Genomic DNA, 25139 nt, shown 5'->3' on the forward strand with positions numbered 1-25139 from the left:
TTTCATGGATGTGTAAGCAATCTCTTAGAATACATGAGAGAAGAAACCCAGAAGAGTACGAGATTGTCTGTTTATAAAGTGAAGTGAAGTAAAGTTGAACACCGGGACAGCTACAGAGGGGCAACTAGGATAATAAGGTGATTGATATTGTAAAAACTCACCCATTTGAAACTTCCAAGGTGAAGAAAAGTTCTAGCCAATTTTAAATCAATGAGACTTTACCCTTTAGCCGTTATCGGATAGAGTCCGAAAAGATGAAGGGGCTTTGCATCTTCGGATGAAGTTTTAGTACCTATCAGATGAGAATGAAAGGGCGATGTTGGTAGTCAATCAGTTGTACTTCTATTTAATCTACTATGTTGACTTGAATGTATGTATGTCTTGTTTGAAACGTTTATGTCATCTGCAGCTAAACGTCATATATTGTGTGGAGTAGTAAATGATATATAAGATGCATACAGTTCACACAAAATTCTTAGTCTTTGATGGTACCAAGAGGGCAAACCACTCACAACCAACAATTACATGTGCAAGATACTGGGAATAGTGGCTATATATTGGATCAAAATAGAGCTTTTTTCAATAGGATGATCTTCCATTGATTGTATCTGAGGTCAAGTTCTCAGTGTGAAGTGCAGCATTTGACATGCATAGCATAGAGATCAAATGGTCACAATAACAACATCACAACACAATATTAAGATTGCATATTTGTTCATTCAAGCAATGTCAGATGTCCCAGGAAAAATTGCTTCAAAAATAACTACTACATTGAAAGCCCAATAACTATAGTATAATAAAGAGAGTGTGTCACAACTTCTTGACCTACAAATATACCTGTCTTGGTCTGTCCACATAATCCTTCCAGGCTTCATCGAAACCAACACTTCTAGCCCACTACATGAAATGTTAGCACATATATATACTTGTATGAAATGGATAACTTCGTGGGATACGTACAGTATCTCCAGTGTCTTCAACACTGTCAGCTACCATGTTGCCGATCTTTAGCCACATAAAATTCTTAATCTTTGCCCAATCTTGGTCTTCATAACCCTGGCTGACTACCTCAGCATGAGCGACTGCCCTTCCAAGCTTCACGGCGTGACCATCGTCTTCGAATTCGAACAGTCTTTGAAACAGTCCCTTCCATTCCGCATCTCCAGCTTCAAGAAGCTTGGGGACATAACCCGAAACCTCTTCAAGGAGTAGCTCGGGGGAACGACGGGATGCATACATGGTGAGATCAAAGCGTCCTTTCCATTCCAAAAGCCTTACCTTCTGAGCTTCGGACAAAAAGTCTTGCTTCTTGAAAGAAGTGAAGAAAATCGAACTGTTGACACAATGCATAAAGTAGAAGTCAAATTTCACCTGATGGGATGAATGTTAGCTAGAATACATCTGAGAAGTGTATGACTCACTTGTTTTGGCGGGTGCTGAGCAGCAGCAGCAAAATAAACGGCGGAGCTGATCATTTGAGCTGTTTTGGCTTCAAGCTCACCTTTTCCCACGGTCCACTGAGATGCATAGTTCATCATTTCATCTGGGGCTCTGGCTAAGATGCCATCTCGAATTTTGTTACCATCATCCCACTCAGCAGCGGTGGAAAGCTTCTTGTCGTCTCTAATCTCGTCCAGAAGTTGTGGAATTGTCTTATTTCCAGGTTGAGCGTTCTTTTCAACGTCCAACAAATACTGAGTAATCCACTTGTCGTGGACGGAAGCTTGTGCTAGCGCTTCGGCAATGATAGCTGGTTGGTTGAACTCAACACCAAAACCTAGATGAATTAGAGGATGAAGAAATCCTGGTGAGTGTTAGCAATTTCTTAGATACATGCAACTACAATGCTGTATACCTGCAAACATCCTGCCGAGCATGTCGTCTGCTTTCGAATCGCCTGCAAAGACGTTTTCTTTCAATACATCCTTCCATCCTTTGGATTCAATCTCTCGCTGCCAGAATACCAAAAAATCATGATAGTGCTTTTGCTTGCCAAGATTATTGTGGAAATTTTCTGGTTTGGACATGTCGATTGGGGCCTAGAAACTTCAGAAACTGTGCTATGGAGACGTTGGGGATTGAGATAATAGAAACCATGATTCATGGTAAATCTGGGTTTACAAACTAGTAGACTTGGTAGATGGTGAACTTACTTGATTCTTAGAGAGAACAACAGGTCGTTGATATGATGCATTATGTTTATACTGCCGCTCAATGACGGAAGCTGGAGCACCAAGGCCATATAGAGTCAATAGGTGGTGGACAATATGGTTGTGAAATCCTATATCATTAAAGAAAATGTGATGTTTCTGTGACAAGCAATTGTTAGGACTTATCCTCAAGACAAAATCAGGCATCTTACATCATGGTTCTCTTGTAGTAGCTGCGAGGTTTTTTTGGCAGTTTCCGAGTCTTGAGACCCGAGCTTAAACACGCCAGTATCGTCAGGAGTCAGGTGGATGGTGTTTGAAGTAGCCATATTGAGAAGATTCTTTGTGTGTGTTGACTGAAATCGAATAGTGTGTGGTTTCAATGCAAATATTCTGCGATCAAACGGAGGTATAAATAGCAAATTAACAAATACTTGTGACTTCCCTTTGCCCTTTATGATTTGGGAGAAAGGGGGTCTAGGCCTGGTGAGCATCTAAAGCTGATTGATGTATGGTGACGAACTCTCACGTGGGTTTATTGTTTATTGGTGAGTTAACACTCCCCATAAGCTGGCTGATAGGTCTTGACGGTTTCGACTAAATATTCCAACCTGGCCTTTCGCTTCCCCGCATCACAATGCAATAGAGTGAGTAATAAAATGACGAAAAGATTATCAAGCAAGGGTAACACGATTGGAAATCAACTCGGAGTCTCAATTCATTGATGGTTTTGCACTCAACTCACTCCCGTAGGCTTCTGCTACTGCTTTCCAGAGACGGGTGGGTTCGTAGAGTCGTTGGTAAATTTGGTGGCTGCTTAGCTGACCTATGACGGTGATACGTATTTCAAAAGTAGAGTGAGAGTGACAGGCGTAAATGAAGTAGCTCGAGATGAGAAACGCCTATTGAAACAATATAGATGGATTTTGTTGCGAGAATGGTAGAGTGCTATTAGATATGTGTATCTAGGCATTCAGAGAAGCAATGGTGCTAAGTTGATGTTGACGGTCAACCTCGTATCTACCTAGTTATTTGCTTCCTTGAGAGTTTATCAAAGACACTTCTACCGGTAGAAGCTGTACATGTGGTAGAACCAGCTAATAGGTCAGGCTATGATCTGCATTCTTTTTATCTGACCTCAGCCAACCGTTGTAAGTTGGTAGACAGCAAGGTAGCAAGAAGGCTCGAGCAAGTAGGCTCGAGGTAGGTACTAGGTGCGTGGTATGTCCTTCGTATGTACCGATACCTACCTAGTTCCTAATCGTCAATGCATCTTCTTCTTCTTCTTCTTCTTATTATTATTATTATTATTGTACGAATATCCAAGTAACTCCTACTCAAGGACTTGAGATGATTTTACCTATCCAGCCATGCCAGATATTTATTGATCACCCACCTATTTGAGCCACCTGCCTGAGCCACCTACCTACCTACCCCGTGATGGTAAATAATAAGTACCGGTAATTGGTTGTTTTCTATCTCGATGACGTAAGTGTAGATAGGTGTGTGCCACTCAGCCACACCACTCAGCTTACATAATCCCATGAAACCACAACACCAAGCTTGAGGTAAACCCAATTTCTGATTGCCTTCGAATCAATACCTACCAGGTACCTACATAGGTAATCAGATCGCTCACCTATTTATCTATCATAAGTTTGTTGTGCAATACCTACTACCTTTGTATCTACACTATCATCCCCATAACCAACCATCCATATCTTGATTCGATTGAAGAGTTCGATGACTTCTCTCTGACCACCAAGGTAGTATAACTCAACACCCGCCTAGGTAAGGTTGACTGACTACTAACCTCCCCATTCCCAATTGTGGAAGAAAAAGAGGCAATTCAATATTTCCATTGCGATCTTACCATTCCGACCTACCTGCCTGCCTGTTGCCTATCTATCTAGGTGCTCATCTTGCTAATTCTACATTCAAGTTGTTACTTCTTATATCTTTTCTTGTCTCTTTACTTATCCCTTTCTAGGCTTTTATAGAGCATGTTTTGACACCAAATTCATCGCACCATTCTATCTATCCCGTCTTGCTTGGTATTTGGATTAATCCATATTTTACCCTGTATTTTTGGACCAAATCAGTATCGACGTTGCTTCAAGTCCCTTTTGCCTATCATGTCAACGATTCAACAGAAAGTGGCTACTTGGAGCTCTGTTGCTTTGCGGATTGTGGCTTATGTCTTTCTCAGAATAATCCCTGGTCACGTAAGTACATATTTTCGGACTCAAAGTTTCAACTACTTACACTTATTCCCAGCCATGGCCGCCCCTCATATACACCCTTTTTGCACTATATGTGCCCTCCTTCATTTATGGTCATGTGACACAAGCACCATATACTGTAGCAGAAGATGATATCAATATCACCGTTCTAGAGACTGAGCACGAAGACCAGCCGTTCGTATCTGCGGCAGGTTCTCAAACAAAATCGGACTCGGACAGACCAAAGCACGTGGAGGAAGAAGTTGAAATAGACGAGATAGTGGTGATGAAGAAGAATTCACCTAGACCATTCCATACACTTTTGACAGGCGCGCCTGATCCCGCATCAACATTTCTCTCGCTTTTGACCTTCTTGGTCAACGTGGGCTTAGTTCTAGTCACGATAGATCTGGTGTATCATGCGAAGGTTTTGCATCCTAGCACGAAGCTTTCATTCGCACGAATGGGCTACATGTATGTGCACCACTTTACCCCTACACGCGACCTCATTTAGTCACGGCAAACCACTAAAAGTGTGGTTATCATAAGAGACTTCTGTTTTCATCATGCTAAACAGTCTCAAGATGTCTTCATTGACGTGCCATGACTAGATCGAGAAATGCGCCCCCGATGAATGGCTCTACTGACTGTGTGAAAGTGCCCCTTCGGAAGCAAATCTACTCGTTCGAGAACCAGATCTCTCGAAACTTCCCATATCCGTCACCTACAAACCAGCAAATCCAGCGGGTGCTTACGAAGACCAACCACAACTCGCTGGGACGATCCATACTTTGTCAGAAAGCACGGATTTCACACAAGCGTTGAAATTTCCATTGCCAAACCGCCCTGAAAGGACCTATCAATGGATCACATCAAATAATCATACTGGATTTTTCACAACTCCTCCAAAACCTGGACATCTTCCGCAATCAGGATCTTTCACATTTTTTACATCCAGTTGCATTAAGCCTCGCTTTCCGTACAATCCTTTTGATCACGCTTTGGCAATTCCTGGTTTCAAGCACATGGCAGATGTCATTAAAACGATTCCTGGAGGCTCCCAGTTCATGCTGTTTCTTGGTGACTTCATTTATATTGATGTCCCGAAGAGGTTTGGAGTGAGTGTGGAAGACTATCGTCGCGAGTACAGACAAGTCTACAGCTCTCCAGATTGGCCGGCCGTTGGGCAAAATCTAAGTGAGTAACAGATCATCTTTCCATACTCAGTCAGAGATAGTTGTTGCTATCTCTATAGAACATATCTCCTTCAAATCTTGCTCTAGATATCCAAAGACTTAAGTTGCTAACTAAAAGTTTCTTGAGGCTGGATACACGTGCTCGATGACCACGAGATTGCCAACGATTGGGACAAAAAGACTGCTGGGGTAAGTCAATCAAGAACCTTTGGCTGTTAGGCTAGATTCTAGAGATGAAAGTACCAGTTACGGCTCGGTGTCTGGATTTTCTCTGGCTTTCTACACAGATCATCTACTTACCACCAGACTTGTCAGATTTACGAAGCCGCCGCTGATCCATGGCATCATTATCAAACGGCCGTCAATCCTCCTCGAGCTCGCCAAGCGGGGACTTATAACACTCTCAGAGACGGTGCCACTTACTTCGAGTTCACCCAAGGGCCTGCTTCGTTTTTCATGATGGATACCAGAACTTACCGAGACTCTTCTTCGGAGCTCCCCGCCAACAGCACTGGAAAGTCAATGCTTGGTGCAGAACAGCTTGCTGATCTCCTCGACTTTCTCAAGAAGCCTGAGCCAAGGGGTGTTAAATGGAAAATCATAGCATCTAGCATTCCATTCACGAAAAACTGGGTAAGCATCTATTCGACCATTATTTGAGAGTTTTTCCTTTACAGGAAATTGCTGATTCTTCCATGCTATAGCGGGTGAATAGTATGGATACGTGGGCTGGTTACCTCAACGAGCGCCAAGTAATTCTCGAAGCTATGTGGGATGTGGGTCTCCGCGGAGGCTGTGGGGTCGTCATTATCAGTGGAGATAGACATGAATTTGCCGCAACAGCCTTTCCGCCTCCCCTGAATGGTCGTTGGCCAGTCAGTGCGACAGTGAATGAGTTCTCTACAAGTCCTCTCAGTCAATTCTATCTGCCGGTTCATACATATTGGCAAACTGACGAGGAAGATATACAAATCAAGTAACGCAAATCGCGACATCCCTGATACGTACATTTGCTGACTTTCAAAAGGTACATTCCAGGTGGCAATTCAAAATTAGGGGCAATCACAATTGAAGATACTGCTAGCGATCAAAGTACTTTAAAATTCCGCCTCTATGTAGATGGTCGTGAGGCTTGGTCTTCCCTCCTCCTCTCGCCACCTGCTAATTCCGGGAGTCGCTGGACCAAGGAAGCTTTTTGGAGGTAGATTTGACAGTGACAGCTAGATATGATGTAGCCAGCAACAGAGACTTATGGAATAGAATAAAATACCATCGATAACTCAAATATCAGGTGATAATAATCACCACGAGTGTTCCAGCTTCTGGTGTTTTAGGACTTCTTCTTGATGAACACTGGCTGTCTGGTTTTGCTTTCTGTGCCGCATGAATAATGAAGTTCTGTTAGCTACAGATATTGGGGAAGTATTGGGATTCTCCAAAGCCCGGACTGCTTTGAAAGTTTACTGATTCATCCTTTGCCATATGTTGAAGTCTTCAACACAGATAGCCACTTTTGAAATTAAGGCTTATTAGGACCCGCAAGGCTCGATATCCAATTTTTAATCGAGATGATGGACGCGTTGAAACAAATCAGATGGCCATGCAGATAAAAACGCGCATATGATCAATGTGTTTAGATATCCTTTTTCAATAAGCTGATCATGTCACAGCCAAGCCATAGATACCTGTCGGGTTAGTATAACTTGTGGGTGTTAAACTAGTGAATCACGACTGTCCTTATGCTTGAAGCAAGAGTTGACCTCCTACCACACATAGCACCCAGTTTTTTGATGATTTGCATAGCTAGAGTGACTCATTGTGGTATATAGCAGTATTGAGTGTGAGATGAGCATCTTTTGCCCCTCTTTCAATGTACTTTGCTGGATACGTGTTTAAACAATATTTGAGCTTGAAGCCATTCAGAGCTTTATAGGCAACGATGTGAATCAGAACTTCTCAAAATAGAAAAATCTTTTTCTTGTTCGTTTGTTATATGCTGGTCAAAGATATCAGTATTAAAGTCGTCGAGACTATTCATTCACTTTCATCTCCTACATTCCCATTCACTTCATTACTAACTTTGAACGCTAGATTTAGTTACGGTATCATCCACTGATTCAGCCCAACAATTCCTTTAAGTAGGTGTTCCACTTTCTTCTCTCCATATAATTCCATTAAAATCGTAACTCACGAATCAGAACAATCTAGCAATTTATCTGTTGGCAAGTACGATGCTTTTCCTTATTATCAGATCCTTTCCTCCTCAGATACGTTTCCTCCTCTTTGATAGCTTAACAATCCCTCAACTTTCAACCATTTTGTCATCATTCATCCATATTGATTGTAACACAATCGCTCATCTACTGTATGTAGGAATATTGCACATAGCTCGAAAATTATACTCTGGATTCACCTGAGTGTCCAAAATTTCTCATTAATCCTAGTTTTTTTTCTCTTATAGAGCTATCTTTCCCCTCTTTCGTGTGGGCTGAAAGTGTCGTGGAAAAAGCTTTTCAAACCATACAACTCGCTGCCGTTGTATATGACCTTCTCATCGGGTATCTACTAACAAAGGTTCTACCATAGATATCTCTAGAACGCATCACCTACTCGAGTATACCTTCTTTCGTTCCCATCATATTCAATACAATTCTCCCGAATTGCTATCTACCATTCGTCGAGAGCAAGCGATAGCATCATGGGAAACAAGAATGCCCGAGGAAAGAGATCCTTTGACTTACCAAATTTGGCTTTGCCCTCCTTGGTCGCAACGGGCGGCAATACCCCAACGAATCTATCCGCCATCAGTAGTCCTAAGACTCCTTTGGGATTTAAATCATTCCGCCAAGGAACTTTGATCACCCCAAACTTCGAAACTTTAGGTAAAGTGGCATCAAAATCACTATCTGCAACCTCGCCAGAGTTTGTCCCTACACTTCCTCCCAAGATCGCACCGTTTCCAAAGGCCCCTGCGGAAACCAGTTCTGGGGCTCTCCCAGTGAAGGAATCAAAGGACCGATCAGAGATGGCAGATCATACACACATGAATGGAACTCCCCTTCATATCCACACTATGGGTGACGGCTTGACGGCCATGTCTAAGCTGCCAATGAAGTTAGACCACGGAGCGACTCCAGCCAATCGGAACGATTCAAATGATACACATGGTCTTGAGCCTGACCAGAAGGTAGGCATTCATCAGTTACAGGACGAGATGAATGCAATGTCTATTCACTCCGCCATCTCCACACCAGAGAAGACTGGATCGAGCAGCTTTGCCACTCCGACCAAGACAAATGAGACTACACTTTCAACACCGTCTCCTGTTGTGTTGCCCACTGGTCCCAGACCAGAAAAGCCTCGTTTTGGCCGTGCGGATAAGAAGAAGAAGGACATCATAATCACTCAACGTGGTATCAATAGAAACTTTGCTCGAATCACCGAGCGCTTTACGGAGAATGGATATCCGTACAAACATGCATGTGCGGAAGAATTCCTACCTGATGTTTATGACGTAGCTAGTGTCGTTAGCAAGATGTCTACAAAGGATCGTGGTGAATTTTGGGAGAAAAACTGGATCGAAATTGAAGCTGACTTCCGCTCTGAGGAAGAAATTGCTGGGACCAATGCTCAAGTTGCTGGACAAGAGGTGCCTCTCAAGGACTACGACACCTTGCTCAATTACATCGATTACCTCGGTCCAGACTTTGCTACTCATGCCAAATATATCTTCGTCAACATTCTATTTCCTTCCGTTGCCGACACCAATCAATCCAAAGCCAATTCTTCCGTCCAAAATTGTCAGCAAACCCGCGAATTTCAGCACATTGAGAGACTCGTGGCTAAATTACAACTATTCCAAAATATCAAGCGCTTGGATGTCATCTTGCAAACTCCTTCCAACACCAAGAAGCCGCTCTCCATACCTCAACTCAACTTGGTCCTCCCATTTTACGATCTTGGTTTCACTAATTGGAATATCAAGTGGAAGACGAGTTTCATGACGAAGCCCGAGCCGGTGGGCGGATGGCCTGTTCATTATCTTGACAAGGAGAGAAATCGACTCCTGAGGGAGAGAGAACGGGTCAAGAATGCTGTTTTTCTTAGGAAGAGCCAATTTGTTACATGAAGCTATTCATGGATTTGACCAGGATTCGCAGGGTCGGAGTTCTTGCCCGTCTTCTCCATCTGGGCTTGTCATATGCAGCTGCTTACCGTCTTTAGCTCTGTCGAGCATCTTTTTTTTTCATCATCCATCATCGTGCAGAACGACATAGCGTTGTTATTGATTCTACATTGGTTTCGAAACAGCGAGAGGTATTTGCCTGCCGGCAACAATAAAAGTTACTTTCTTCGAACCTGCCGTATCAAATTCCAACACCCGGCGCAGCGACTAGTTATCATACATCTAGATGAAGCGTAGAGACAACTTTATTTGATTGCCTGCTTGATTGCGGAGTTTAGAAGCGGAACAGGGAATTGCGCTGGAAAGAGAGAATCTATTCAAAATATCAACTAGTAGTACAATATCCCTCAGAATTACAAGCTTCTATGGCAGTAATCTTCCAAATAATTTCTATCATATCATACGTGACACTATCCATTTCTTTGAATGTTGTGAAGCCACTGTGCCTCCTATATTTCGAAAGTGCTTATAATGATATGTACAAAAAAGAAAACTTATCCAAATCCAAAACAGGCAAGTACACAGTACCGTTGCCACAAATAACAAAAAAAGGTATCTCTTGCTTAAAACATTGAAAATAGACTCCGTCAGTGGTATATACAACATCATGTTCTCGTTTGCAAATGAAGGGCGTATAGCAAAACACCTGTTATATCATCAATCATATATCATGGAATAGCGTTCAGCTCCTCCCGCTGTCTTAAGTACTTCTTTGCCAGTTCATCCCCACCAAGTGCACTTAGTTCCATCCAATGATAAGCGACACACATGGTGGCAGGATCACTCCTCTCTCTATCTCTCTCAGTCACCACACCCTCCTTGCCTTGATGCATTTCCATAACTTGTGCTTTAAAGGTTTCACGGGGTTTGCTCAATGGTGCAGTAATTCTTTCTACCAATTCGGGGTGGGTCAAATAAAATATGGCAAGTTCTCGCTCTGCCACAGGGTCTCCTTCTTTAGCAGTGATCGTCCACATATTTGCAGCATCCTGCATACTATATTTCATCAATTCGACATTAATGGATGACGATTCTAGCACAGCGGCTGTTGTCTTGCGAGTTTGGGTGTAATGCACAACTATCTCATCTGCAATTTCAATTAGTGTACGGCACACGTCTTGCTTCAGACCAAGCGCGGCAAGTCCGGCATCCCAGAAAGCTTTTCCACGTTCTGTTTTATCTAGAGTAGCAGCTGGTACAAATGAAGCAATAAACTGTAAGTCGCGGAACAGTGTCTTTGGTCGCATATCTGGGTCGCGGAATAGGTCTTGCAAGACATCGACAATCATGTCTGTACTCGCGGCAGTTGGCGCGTTTGAGCCCATGTATCGTTCAGTGTTTCGATTGATTGGCGAAGGGTTATCTCCTTGGTTGAGTGTATGAGATCGGCGCTCTTTGCAATTGTCAATCGCTTCCCCAAGAGTTTTCGCTCTTGGGGTGGTTGTTGCTGCATCAGGTGGCCCAAAAGCATGATGATGCGATATTTCTGGGGATTGTGGGGAGATAGGAATGGGCTCCTGGCGAATTCGAGGCCGTCTCGTGGTGGAAGGTGTTAAATATGCAATGATCAGATGTTCAAGCTCGTACAGCGCGTTGAGCTTCGCGTAAGGGTTAGGGTGAACAGAAAACATACGCAATAAACGATGAAAAGCCATTTTGTAGGGAAACTCCAGATTATCTAACTCCTTCGTAGCTCTAATCGTACCCTTTCTAGGCCTTGTGCTGACAGAATCACTGGTAGAAGAGCTTCCTGTGGTGGATCGATTTTCCGAAGCTCCATTATCCGGGAGACTTTTGTTGCTTGATGTGGAACCCTTTTCTGCTTTTTCGCCAAGTGATTCCTGCCGTTCCATTGGGAGTTGCTCTATCTTTTGAGCTCCACGGAGGTCCCCAAAGCTCTTCTTTTTCTCTATCACACGCTTCTTGGTTTTCCTTCTAGCTCTTCTATCTACCCTATCTCTTCTTTCAATACAATCTTGACCTATGGAACCTGAAAACCATGAATCTGTCTCACTCCCACGAGCAAAAACGAGAGTGCCAAGATCACTAAGTAGTAAGCTTGTCAAAGTCTGCTTCAAATCCGCCAAAAAACGATGCTTAGCTGCAGTCATGTGATCGTCCTTCAGCATGATAGTTTCGTTGGTCGACGAGGCAGTATCTGGGCGACGACTACTGACACTCGTAGTTGGCGAATGGGCTCGTGTTTGAAAGGGTGACCAGAATGTTGTTGCAGAGTCTATTGTGAGCACGGGACTTGCAATGCCAAAATAATCCTGGGAGTCCATCAGGTCTCCAGGAGGATTTAATCGCGATCCGCTGAACCTTCCTGAGCTAAAGCTCTGTTGAGAATTATTTCTGGTAGACATAGCCCGAAGGTCATGGAATCCTGGACGGTTGAAATCTGTGCTACGTAGGCCACGACGTGTGCTGTCTGTGCTGGCCACGTCTTCCCCAGATAAGTTCAGAGATCCAAAATGACTCAGAGACAGGTCACCCTTTTGCTTTCCACTGTCCAAGATCCGCTTGTCTCTGTTGTAAAGCTCACTAGACCAAAGAACGGGCCCCTCCATCAAATTGTCCCCAACCAGTTTATTGATGCACGTTTCGATTTCTAAACTGAACCTATGGATTCGTTCTTCGCCCTTGCAGAAGTTCTCGATTCCAAATTGGGACAGCCACCTTAAAGTCTTCTCCGCTTGCTCATCAGATAGTTTATTTGGACCGCCTTGATCTTCACTGGCAGCCATCATATCCATGACTTGTGCTTCAGTCTTCAAGAGGAAATTATTGGCTGAAGGCTTCGATATATTACGAGAGCGCGCGTTAGACTTGTCTAAATGAGAAACTTTTTTGGGTGATACCATGCACTTCAAGGCTATGGCAATATTTCGGGTGCCCTCATACGCTGCTGAGTTTCGAACATCGGTGACATACCACATTTTATCGCGGAGGGCTTTCAGACGTTTCATCATCGATTCGATTGTTACGTCGTGGCGCTGTTGCGATTGCTTGAGCCAAACCAACCAAGCTTCGTGTTCTTCGATGGCGCTGGTGGAGCGCCGGATGGAATCTCTAGGCCCTCTAGATAAGATAGTTAAAAGTGATGCAAATCCATCCCTCTTCAATGAGGCAGATGACATTTGATTGAGCTGTCTCAAGGTTTTCCAGTACAGATGAGCATTAATAAAATCAGACTGCGCCTTGCATTGGGTTTCAGCAGCCTCTAGCATAGAAATGAGAACTGAAGGGGCCTCTGCCTCTGCTTCAGCTCTCTGTTTTGTATGTCTAGTATCAATCCCTCTAGAAGATTTGTCAGTTCTAGGGGATTGATCTCGGGCTCGATAGGGATTCCTCGACTGTATTTGAGCCAGTGACTTGGACTTGTTGCTGAACTTCCTGCGAGGAGTTTCGAGAATCGACGTGCGATTGCTGAAAGTTTTTGATTCAAGTCTTGAATCTAGCGATTCGGGAATCTCATAATCTTCCACAAGTTTTAGAATGGAACTTCTGAGCTGGTGATAGTCTTTGTCAAGATCTGAACGGAACCCATTGCTATCCTCATCCGTATCGCTGCTTGAAGTGCCTTCTTCTTCATCTTCATCATCATCGTGAATCATCTGGGTTGACAATCCTTGCCCGTCTGGCGTCATGAATAAAACAGTCCATCGCTCTGCACAAGGATGGCATGCACCAGAGGTCGTATCGCTACCTAAAGCACGCGACATTTCATGGAGGGCTTCTCGGAGTTCGAAGCCGTCATCTTCATAATAACTTAGTCGTTGATTTTGGCGATTGGACGCTGTTGAGATAGAAGACGTTCGTTGCTGTGTGCTTAATGTCTCATTGAGCAGAGGTTCTCTGGACGTGGTGACATCACTTATCGTGGAAGAGCCGCTATTGCTCATGATAGAAGCGCTGTCCAGAGTCTCACGAGTGGGTGGCTGCGGTATTAGCACTGATATAGCCGACATTCCAGATACAGAAGAAGCCGTAGATCGCAAGCCACTGAGATGGGAATCTTTCGTGGAGAAACTCGAAACGGGCCGTCTTTCCGGGAACAGTGCATTTACCATGGTCAATAGGTCCGCGGGTGCTAGGACAAGATAAGGGTGCACCTCTGCTGTCTCTCTTAATGAGGTTATAGACCTTGCGGGAAGAAGCTTGGCAATGGATTTTGATGGTTTTGTGGAACGGAAGCGTGCTAGAATATTCTCTATGTGAGCTTTGATTGCTGGTGCTGGAGAGGATTTGTTCCTGTGGAAGGCGTTAATAAGATGGAACTAGATAGATACAAGAATGGCAATACCAGGTCATATCAACAACAATGCGCTGTGCACGCATCGCAACCTCTTTCAATATTTTCTGCCTACCATACTCTGTAATGTGATATTCTGACATCATTCCATATGACTATGCATGTTAGTGAGTTGACCACTCGAAGGGTGGCTTAAACGTACTTCTGGATGAATTATTGCGTTCAATAAAAAAACAGAAAACAGCCATTTTGAAACCAAGAATCTCCTGGTAGGTCCATGTCTTTTGGGATCGAGTTTTCGAAGTATGGCATTGCCAAGCTCGATTAAGCCTTCCGGAATACCTCCTGCACTTGGGTCATCAATGATATCGAAAAGTCCATGAATCGCCGCATCATAAAACTCATCCGCAGCTATGGAATCCTTGGCATTCCGTGGTTCAACATGTATGCGCGTACCAGCCTGGTCCTCGGCTTTCTCCAATAAAAAGGCTCCGTCCTCAAGAATTTTCATCAAATACCATTCCATGTTAGTTCGTCCCGACCAATCTCTCATTGTGGTCCAGACGTTCAAAACACAGCAGATAAAAGGATCTGTCCCGCTTTTGCTCTCGGTGATTAATCGGGCGCATGTTGTGGCCCAGACATCAGTTCTTCTAAGGTCTTCTAAGGAATCGGGGCCAGCCGAATTTGCAAAACAAGTGTGAATCAAAGCAGACAAAGGATCATGACGCTGAAAAGAAAGTAAACGCTCAACTGCAGAAGGTATATGCGAAAAATTGCGGTGGGCGCTAGCCGCATGGCCCTTGGAACGAGTATGAAAGGGCAGAACAGAGTCGATAGCTTCTAAACCTTGATGGAAGCTTGTTAAAGCTGACAACTCGGTCGGCGTAAGGCTAGCTATGCGACTAGCCAAATAGTCCGAGTTTGTCCTGATTTGGGTCAAAAAACTAAGCAAGCATTCACGAGATCGCAAAGGAATCTCATGCATAAAATTCAACACAGGTGTTGTATCCTCGGCACCAGATATACTTGATCGTCCGTTGTCAAAATCAGGCTCCAACAAAGCGAAGCGCCGGGAGGCATCGCATGAGTTCCGGACATCATGTATGGCATTGTAAAGGTTGGCAAAGTTTTTCTTCTCATCAGCCCTAAAGTTGTCAACCAAGGTCCTGTGTGCTAATTCTCCGCATCGTGCAAGGCGGGCAGAGAGTGCTGTTGACACAAGGGATCTCTGTAAACGAATGCGTGAATGGGCACGCTTCTTTTCCTGGTACGAGGACAACCTAACCAAATGGGCAAGCTCCTCAAGACTCGTGTTCGTAGTCATTGAAGTTATGACACTTATCTGTGGGTTTACATATTGGGATATGTCTTGCAATAGAGGCTGAGGCATTTTTATTGAAGTTATAGGTTCCTGGTTGTACGGCTTTGGGGTAGACGATCTATCAACGGCGCCTGGAGCTTCCTGGGCAGGTGTGGGCGAGGGCGAACGTGAAGAATCTTGGCCAGAACTCCATCTAGCGTCCGCGTCATTTGGCAAGTCCTTGTAAGAAGTGATGGGTCTCTGTGGACTTCTCGACTGGTACCGGTGCAGTCGTGGTAAATTGTTCCTCTCCGGCGGAGAAGGTGTCGGACTCCTTGACGATACATGAGTGATTGTCGGGGACATAGCTGGCGATTCGGCGCATTAGCAATCTACTATTCAACGAGAAAGGAGCAGTATAAAAAAAACTATAAAACATCGTGTATCGCAGATACGAGACGTACGAGGTGAGGCATGCCCTGGCCCAGGGAGCGACGAGGATCGTTGCATTTGTATCATACTGTAATCTCACTGCACTAGCATACTACCTCGGGTTCCTCCTCACTGGCAAAATGCCATGGGAATCAAAGCGAAAAATAGAATGTTGCCTTTAATAGAGTGCGCAAGAAAGGGAGTGATGGCAACAATAGAAGTAATGTGTTAGGCCAGGGGAAAGGCTGATGAAGGCTGGAGCCAGTCGTGGCAGACAGGGTGCGCGGGGCCACACTTTGCGATAGTGATAAGGATCGGAATGGCTCAAATTAAGACGAGAGGCCGGGAAGAAGATGAATTTCTCGTGACAAATAATTAATAGAATAAATGGTAGAACAATAATGTCAATAAACTGGATAACGATATGTTATTGAGGATAATACTCGACCAAGTGAGGTTACAAATCTTTCTTAACCGCGAGATATTGACAGCTTCTCAGCTGAGAGTGATTTGATAGTGTGCTAGCGAATAGAGTATGGAAATGATACAAGTATATTAGTTGTGGTGAGTAAGGCGAGCAAGGATCAAAGGTATACTCCGTAGATGAGATGGATGGGATGGGATGGGATGGGTGGGAAGAGATAGGATGGTACAGTGCAGCGCAGTGCAGTTGCATACAGTTCGGTGCAGAATGTATATTTGGTTGGACTGAGTTTGATGTGAATTGGCGACAGAGGACCGGGTGAGAGGGCGGGGGGCGAGAGGAGAATTGATAGGATGAGGGAAGGGAAGGAGCGGATGGGTTAGATGAGAGTAGAGAAGGGATGAAAGGGGAAGGGGAAGGGGAAGGGGAAGAAGAAGGGGAAGAAGAAAAAAGAAAGTTGTTTACAATGACACTTTGGGTGTATGTATGGCGAGTAGTTGTGGTTCAATGAAATGGAAATTGACAACAAATCGATATTATCGTATGGAAGGGGGCCAATCATAATCATCAGTCTTGATGTCCACTGGTGGTCCTCCACATTAGCCAACGCAGACATTCTAATGAATTTCGCGACATTCTAGAACACCCTCTTATTTCACGTCGTGTGAAAACCGTTCTAAGGTAACGTATCTATCGGAGAGGAACAGGGGGGGATTAAAACTTTCATCTCTCATCGACCATAGGCTTATCAAGGGTGCACGTGACCAGATACCAAGGAGAAGGGTGTAAATACAGATTCCTGGTATAGCTTAGCTCTTCAACATCAATTGAACTATTCGCTCTCTATAGTCTTTCGATGCCTTGACTCCGTTACAAGGTTTGATTTAGTAACTACATTAACTCAATTTATATTAAATCGCTATTATATACTGTGAATTATATTCGAATATTATAAATGTTACGGGCATCGAAGTGGAGTCGGCATCAGGCCGATCATTATTCCGATATTTGAAGAGTTTTCATATATACTCATATAGGTCAATTTCGTAAAACATTTCAATTTATATATAAATACAATATTATTGAATTCAAACTCTTATAAATTATGATTATTTGTTTATATATAATAAAAAATGGTTTATAAAAAGTATAAAAGCTTAAAGAATAAATGTTATATTTTTAAACTCGATTAAATCGAATGTATATTTATATAGTATTATATAATTATAATAATAAAACATTATAATACATTACAATATTATTTTACTTGAAATTTAAATCTATAATATTATATAATCTTAAGAGTAATATTAAAAGTAAAGTTAAAAGTGAAGTTAAAGTAATATATTAATCAATATCATTATTAAAGGTTTTTAATCTTTAATATATATTTAAGAAGTAAAGAGTAGAGTTCATATTCAATGATAATTAAAAACACAAAACTGATTGATAAATTCTTCAAATTATTAAAACAAAATAAAATGAAATAGATTAGTAAATAAAGGAGCTCGAATTATTTTATTCTTACAATACTTTTCTTCAAATTATATACAATTTCGATTTATATTTTGAAAAATGTATTGAAAACCCTGAAATTGCTTTTAAAATCTGTAAAATATACTTCAGTTTTATAATATAATTTTTGAAATATAATTTAAAGATTTATATTTTTTTGATTAGATTAATATGAAATTTGAATATGGTTTTATTAAAAAATAAATGAAATATAAAAAATATTTTTATTTCGATTTTATTTAGTTTATTATAAAATAAATATATTAAAAAGTTGAATTTATAGAAATAATAAAGTATAATGAATTACTAGAACTTTATAAAATCTGTTTTAAAAATTTTAATAAAGAATAAGTAGAAGTAAAAGCAATAATGATTTAATATTATTAAGAATAAAAAGATAAATTATATAAGAAATTCGAAAATGAAGAAATAGAAAAAGATATATGTAACATATTCATTTTAAACCCTTTTTGTTATAAATTAATCTCTAATATATTTAAAACAAAGAAAAAGAGTTAGTATATATTAAAAAGTATATATAAACCTTGAAATCTTTAAAAAGAAGTATTAAATTAAAAGAAATAATTATATAAAAAAGAGAATTGATTAGTCCTATATATATGAAAGTTATTTTACATCTCTTTTAAACCTTTGAATTTGAAAATTAAAAAAAAAGAGAATTTAAAATAAAATTCATAAAAATATCAATTCTATATATCATTAATCATGAATAATATATTAATATATAAATTAAGATATATCATATGATATTTAAGTATACTATAGCTCAATTACATTATATAACTACTTGAATTTTTTTATCTAAACTTTATAGAGTATATTTGAAATTATATTAAAAAAGAATTTAAAAAAAATTATATTCTAATTATGGAAAAAGAACTTAAGATTGTTTGAATATAAAAATAAAAGAAAATTTCTATTTCGAAGATAAATAAATAAATAAATGACATAAATAAGACATTTAAAAAGGTTATAGAATGTAACAAGAAGAACTACTTTCATGGATAAACTATTTAAAGCTTTATATATATATATATAATTTATTGATTAAATACAAATTAAATTCGTATAGTTGATCTCTCCTTCTAATCTATAACTTTTTTTTCTTGTTATAATTTTACCTTTAATGTTCGAATTTTTTATTAATAAAATAAATATTCGAATAAAATCATTCTTTTTAATCTATCCTATAAGCTTTTTATTATATTTTATTGAAATATCCATTTGAATAATTGTATTAAAGATATAATACTCGAAAATAAAAATATTATCTATTTTAAGTATTTAATACTTTTTATTAAAGTTATTAAAAAAATCTATAAATATTAGTATTTATTTTCTTTATTTATATAATCAAATTGATATTACTACTTAAATAATTAAGTTATTTTTAATAGAATTATAATAAATTGAAATTAAAAGACTTTATATGTTTAAGTATAAATTAAAGTGTTTTACAAAATTAATTTATATATCTTCAATTATTTTACCGAGTATATAACTTTAAGAGCAAGGTTTTAAAGGAACTAATAAAAAGTCTTAAACTCAAATATATGTTATTACAATATTAATCTTCACCTTATATTGATTTTTGTAATTCTTTTTATTTGATTCTTTAAAGGTAAATCATCGATTGACATTCGAAAACAACTTTGAAAATATTAAATTAATAAATCACCTATATGTTTATAATATATTTACATAGGGTTAGTAATGTATTAATAATATATTATTGTTATATAATGAATATCATTTAAAATCTTAAAGATATTCTCAAAAGCTAAGAAAGATAATATTTTCTAATATTAATAAAATTGAATATTACTAGTAGTAATAGTAGTAGTATTTATTAATATTCAATGAGTTAGTAAAAGGCTAACCTTAGGAATATACTAAGTTATAAACTTATTTTAGTATTATAGAAAATAGACTTATATATAAAAGTAAGAAGGCTTATTTGAATAACTTTTCCTTTGTTAATTAAAATAGAATCAATATTTTTTAGATATTTTTAAAAGTTAGATATAATTCTAAAGGATAGTTTAATATATATCTATAAAAACTAGTTTTTATAAGTATAAATAAAACTATTAGTTCGAGAAGAATATAGAAGAAATAGTACTTATAATATTTGTAGATTCTAAATATCTATATTATATTCTATTTAAAGAATTAGCTAAATATAGGAAGTTGTAAGTTTTATATAGATATTACAAAAAAACTAATTTCTTTTACTTTCATTTAAAACTATTATATCTTATATTCATTAAAGATTATAATATAATAACCAATAATTTACAGCTATTCATTAAATTTCAATAATCAATATTTATATACTAAAAACTTTCTTTTATAGTTTCAATTTATGATTTTATTAGAATCTGATAGAAATACCTTCTTTATTATTCTACTTTTTCTCAACCTACTTTATTTTTTTAAGATCAATTTTATTTATATTAATAAAATTTATGATTACTCAATATAGTTTTCCCTTTATTATTATATTAATTAAGTTCATTAATATATATAATTTTGATAATCTCTTTTCTTTTATAAAATTAATATAATATCATAAAATCAATTATTAATCTCTTTTTATTAGTTATATCTAATTTAATAAATAAATTATATAATAATTTTAAATTAATATATAAAATCAATGAATTTCTTTATTAAAAATAATATCAATTATAAAAATAATTATTATATTAATATCAAATTTTCAAATTAATTCATATAATTTTGAAATTAAAATATTATATATGACTTTTTTATATTTAATAAATGATTAATAAATAATATTAATATTATTATATTTATTTATGATAATAATAATATAATCTATTTAGAATAAATAATTCTTATTATTAACAAAAGAGATATTAATGAAGATAACAATTTTAAACAAGTTTAAATTAAATAATATATAATTAAATCCTTTAATAGAATTTTCTTTTTGTTATTTAATACATTTTTGCAATATTATAATGTTATCTTTTCTAGATTATATTGTTTATATTACTATTAATAAATTAAAAGATACTTTAAATTGATATATTACAAAATTACTATACAATATATTGATTATATATAAAAGTATACTTTCGAATATTATTATATATATTATTATTATTTATTAATTTCTTGAAAATAAATTATAAATTCTTATATTGCTTTTTTGAATTAAAATAAATATTATTAGTCTTAAATATAAAAATAATATTATTAAACTTTAATAAATAATTGAAAATAAATTTTTTATAACCTTTAATTATAGAATCAATCTATTTGAATTATTCATTTTTAATTTGAATGAACTAATTATCCTTAATAATAAATATATTATTTATTTAAAGATTTATAATATCAAATTCAATACTTTAATTATTAATATATAAAAGGTAAAGGTTATATATAGATTATTGTATTTTAAGTTTTTTATAATAATAAATATAATATATTTTAAATTAATAATTTCTTACTTTTGAAATATTATATAATAGTTTTAGAATAAATAAAATTGTATTAATTAGTAAATCTGTTTCTTTTAGAATATATATATAAAAAATGTAATATAAATTCAAAGTTGATTAAGTATACACTTTAATATTTTGAATATATATATTTATTTCTTTTTCTTTTTCAGTATTAATAATTAAAGATATCAAAATGTACTAATAAAATTATTAAATTATCAATGATTATATTAAAATAATTATTTTATTAATATTATATACTTGAATAATAAGTTATAACTTATAAAATTTGATATTCATTCTTTTAATTTTAATTTTATTAATAAAGTATAGTTTAAAGATATATATACTAAAAGTAATGTTTATTAATAATATAATTTTGAACATATTTTTAATTATTAATTTATTAATCTCTTTTTTTTTAAATCTTTGTATATAATTAAATCTAAAAGATTAATAATAAAATAATCGAAATCTTATATATAAATATAAATTTAAAATAATATTATTTAAAAAAAACTTATTGATATAGATATTTGATTGTTTTTGAATAAATTTAAAAAAGGGTTTTTAAGGTTTATAATTTACATAATAATTTTATTAAAAACAAATAATATAAATAGTCTAATTTTATTAATTTATGACAAAGTTATTTTATATCTTTCAAATTAATTGAGAATATAATCGATATAATTATTAAGGATAATAAAATCAATAGTATTAAGGTTATAATTTTGATTAATTATTTCAATATAATCATTCTTAGGATTTTTATAATATAATTTTATTAATATAAATCGAAATTTTATAAATTTATAAAGTAAATTAAATATAAATATTTTTCTATTTATATTAAGGAATAAAAAAGATTCTTTTTATTTATTAGATATATTATTTTTTTTTTTTGTTAAAATATTATTATTTAGTAATAAATTATAAAGTATAATAATTAAAAGACTGTTATATATATTTATTACTTTTTGTATTTTTAAAGAATTATATAATTTATAAATCTTTATTATAATTTTATAAATTGTAATAGCTTGTTATTGAATAATAAAGGTTAAAGAGTTGTTTTTAATTATATAGAGAAAATAATTAAAAACAAGTAAAATGAGTATTAAACTATTTGATTTAATAATATTATTATTAACTTTTATAGTTATTTACAGTATAATAATTATATTGATATTTAAATTATAAGTTTTATTATAAATAATTTTGTAAGATTTATATAATAATATATAAGATCTTTGAATAATATTAATTAAATAATGTACTTTTATAAAAATTGTTTTCATTTTAATAGATATAAATATAATATATTATTAAAATTCTTTTTTAATAAAATTAATATTTATATTGTAAATGATATACTTTAATAAATTGATATATATTAATAAATTGATATATATTAATTCAATATTTATAAAATTTATTCTATATATGCTTTATAAATATTTAATTTAATTATTTGATAGCTTGAAAATATATAATTTTATTAATAATATATAGAATAAAATTATTATTAATATAAAGAATATTTATAAATATTATATAATTGAATTTTTAATTTCTATTAAAAAAAGAAAAATTGAATCTACTAAAATATATATTATAAATTTAATAATGATAATAAAACTTAATAAATTACTTAATTACTTTTAAATCTTTATAATATCTAAAATGTTTAAGTATTTTACAAAACTTATAAACAAATAAAACCCCGAATTATTGATATATACATTATAATTTAATCTTTATAAAATAACGTTCTTTAATATATATAAAATAATTAAATAATCCTTAAATATTAATATTTCAAAATAAAAGTATATAATCAAATCATTAATAAACAAAATAAACATTTTTAAATATAATAATAATATTATAAAAATTATTATATTTAAACTTGAATCAATTTATATTTATTAAATAAAATAGAAATAATATATTTACTTCTATTATATTATATTCTATAATATTAAATTAAAACTTTATTTCAAAAGAAATTAATAAAAATAATTACTTTAATATTATATAAAATTATCATTTAATCAACAATAATTTAATCATGCTTAATATCCTTAATCTTTTTTTATATCAAATATTGATTATACTCAATAATAAATCTTTAAGCTATATCAATATCAATTATAATTTTAAAGAATTCATTTATATAATATCTTTCATTATTTATATATATTTTAATTATTAATCTATAAGCATTTATGATATTATTGAAAATAGTTATCATTAAATAATTATTAAAAGTATTTATTAATATAAAGAATATCCTAGGAACTTCTTTAATATTATTATTATTAATGAAATATTGATTAATGAAACAATCCTTATTATTATTTTATTTAATATCTATAATAAATTGATTATATTATTTCTTAAAGTTTTTATTATTGAGATTATTATATTTAATATAATAATTTGATTTGAATTGATTTTTCTCTTTTTAATTATATTTATTATATCAACAACCTTTCTTTTTATAATTAAGAAAATAGTATTGGTTCTTATTCTTATCTAATAATATAATTGAAAGTTATTTCCTATTATATTTATTATAAGGTTTTCAAAAACAAAAAGAAAAAAAATTATTAATATGAAAATGTTGATTTATAAGAAAAGTTTTAGCGATTAGTATATATTATCTTAAAAATGTTTTCTAATAAGAATCAATTATTTATTTAAATTAATTTATAAAATTAATAATATTAAAACAAAGATTGTAAATAGTATTATAATATTTCGGAATGTTATTATATATAAATATAATCTTGATATAATACAATTAAAAATTATATATTATTATAAAAATAATATATTGATGAAAATAAAGATTTATGATTATAATATTGAATTTTTCGTAAAGATCTATATTAAAATTCTTCTTAATATATATCTTAAATGAAATATTATTTTATTTTAATGATATATTTCATTAATACTTTAATTCCTTAAAATTATTATTTATTATATTATATAAACCTTAATATAAATTAGAAAGATTATTAAGATTTATTTGATAATAACCTCTAACTATATTTGAAAGTATAATTAAAAAAGTAATTAATATGGTTTATTAGTAAGCAGGTTATGTTAATGAACAAATTACTTTCATCTTAATTTATACTTTCAAAACTATATTATTTAATAACAATCAAATTAATTAATTAAAACTATAAAGAATCTAATAATTTAGGATCTATTATATTATTCTAATAAGTTTTTATATTATATTCTATTCTTATATATTTATTATAATATTTATTAGAAGATACTTTCTTATTAAAATTCCCCTTTTTTGATATTTATTATATCAAATTTGAATATCAATTTTTTATTGAAATAATATATTAAAAGCTTTTTATTTAGTAAATACTTCTTTTCAATATAATTAAGTTTTTTATATATATTAATATTTACTTAATATCTTATTTGCTTCTCGAAATATATAAATCTTTATATTTAAAAGTATATTTTTATAAACTAATTTCCTTATATTTTTAATTAAAATTAATATAATTTTGAATATAAATATAAAAAAGCTTAATTAATAATAAGTTATTTAAGATTTAATTAATATTAATTGAGAAAAAACTTTAATTGAGTTGTAAGTGGTTTAAAAGATTTATTAATTTAGATTGAAAAAGAGAAAGGTAAGTATATAAATTTGAATATTTAATTTCAAAAATGTAGTTTTAAAATTAAATAATATTAAATTTTAAGGAATGATTGAATTTTTATATATAATTTTAAAAGTTATAAAGAATTTAATTTTTAAAATATAATTAATATATATTTAAATAAATTTATTAATTTAATTATTATATGAATTTTCTAGATTATTAAAATAATTAATATTAAATAATTAAATTAAATGATTTGAATATAATAGTAAATATAAGTATATAATATTATTCTTTTTATAATATATTTAA

The 25139-nt window shown here is 34.1% G+C and overlaps 4 protein-coding genes across 4 annotated transcripts; 2 read left to right on the forward strand and 2 right to left on the reverse strand.

The window, feature by feature from the left end:
• Positions 1-825: 825 nt before the first annotated feature.
• Positions 826-2479, reverse strand: EAF01_007934 (uncharacterized protein; the record flags this gene model as incomplete). The annotated part of the gene is made up of 6 exons (XM_038916190.1): positions 826-897; positions 961-1371; positions 1422-1804; positions 1856-2039; positions 2154-2309; positions 2363-2479. 6 exons carry the CDS (start codon positions 2477-2479, stop codon positions 826-828), a joined length of 1323 nt encoding a protein of 440 aa, XP_038768661.1.
• Positions 2480-4285: 1806 nt separating this feature from the next.
• Positions 4286-6773, forward strand: EAF01_007935 (uncharacterized protein; the record flags this gene model as incomplete). The annotated part of the gene is made up of 7 exons (XM_038916191.1): positions 4286-4375; positions 4428-4846; positions 5031-5569; positions 5696-5757; positions 5884-6201; positions 6273-6544; positions 6596-6773. 7 exons carry the CDS (start codon positions 4286-4288, stop codon positions 6771-6773), a joined length of 1878 nt encoding a protein of 625 aa, XP_038768662.1.
• Positions 6774-8266: 1493 nt separating this feature from the next.
• Positions 8267-9697, forward strand: EAF01_007936 (uncharacterized protein; the record flags this gene model as incomplete). The annotated part of the gene is made up of 1 exon (XM_038916192.1): positions 8267-9697. The coding sequence occupies one exon, from the start codon at positions 8267-8269 to the stop codon at positions 9695-9697; it is 1431 nt and encodes a 476-aa protein (XP_038768663.1).
• A 295-nt stretch (positions 9698-9992) lies between these two features.
• On the reverse strand, positions 9993-16640 carry EAF01_007937 (uncharacterized protein). The gene is made up of 4 exons (XM_038916193.1): positions 15777-16640; positions 14212-15680; positions 14061-14164; positions 9993-14008 (listed from the first exon to the last, which is right to left on the reverse strand). Exons 1-4 carry the CDS (start codon positions 15829-15831, stop codon positions 10423-10425), a joined length of 5214 nt encoding a protein of 1737 aa, XP_038768664.1. The 5' UTR covers positions 15832-16640; the 3' UTR covers positions 9993-10422.
• Between the last annotated feature and the right edge of the window lie 8499 nt (positions 16641-25139).

This window comes from Botrytis porri (assembly GCF_014898465.1).
Source record: "Botrytis porri strain MUCL 3234 chromosome Unknown BPOR_010, whole genome shotgun sequence".
Taxonomy (NCBI): domain Eukaryota; kingdom Fungi; phylum Ascomycota; class Leotiomycetes; order Helotiales; family Sclerotiniaceae; genus Botrytis; species Botrytis porri.

Bases quoted from the DNA above. Each gene is read 5' to 3' on its own strand.
- EAF01_007937 (XM_038916193.1), bottom strand. From the start codon at position 15,831: ATGATACAAATGCAACGATCCTCGTCGCTCCCTGGGCCAGGGCATGCC. The intron at 14,165-14,211 runs GTACGTTTAAGC...TAACATGCATAG, and splicing joins ACGCAATAATTCATCCAGAA to TCATATGGAATGATGTCAGA. The intron at 14,009-14,060 runs GTATTGCCATTC...CGCCTTCCACAG, and splicing joins ATTGTTGTTGATATGACCTG to GAACAAATCCTCTCCAGCAC.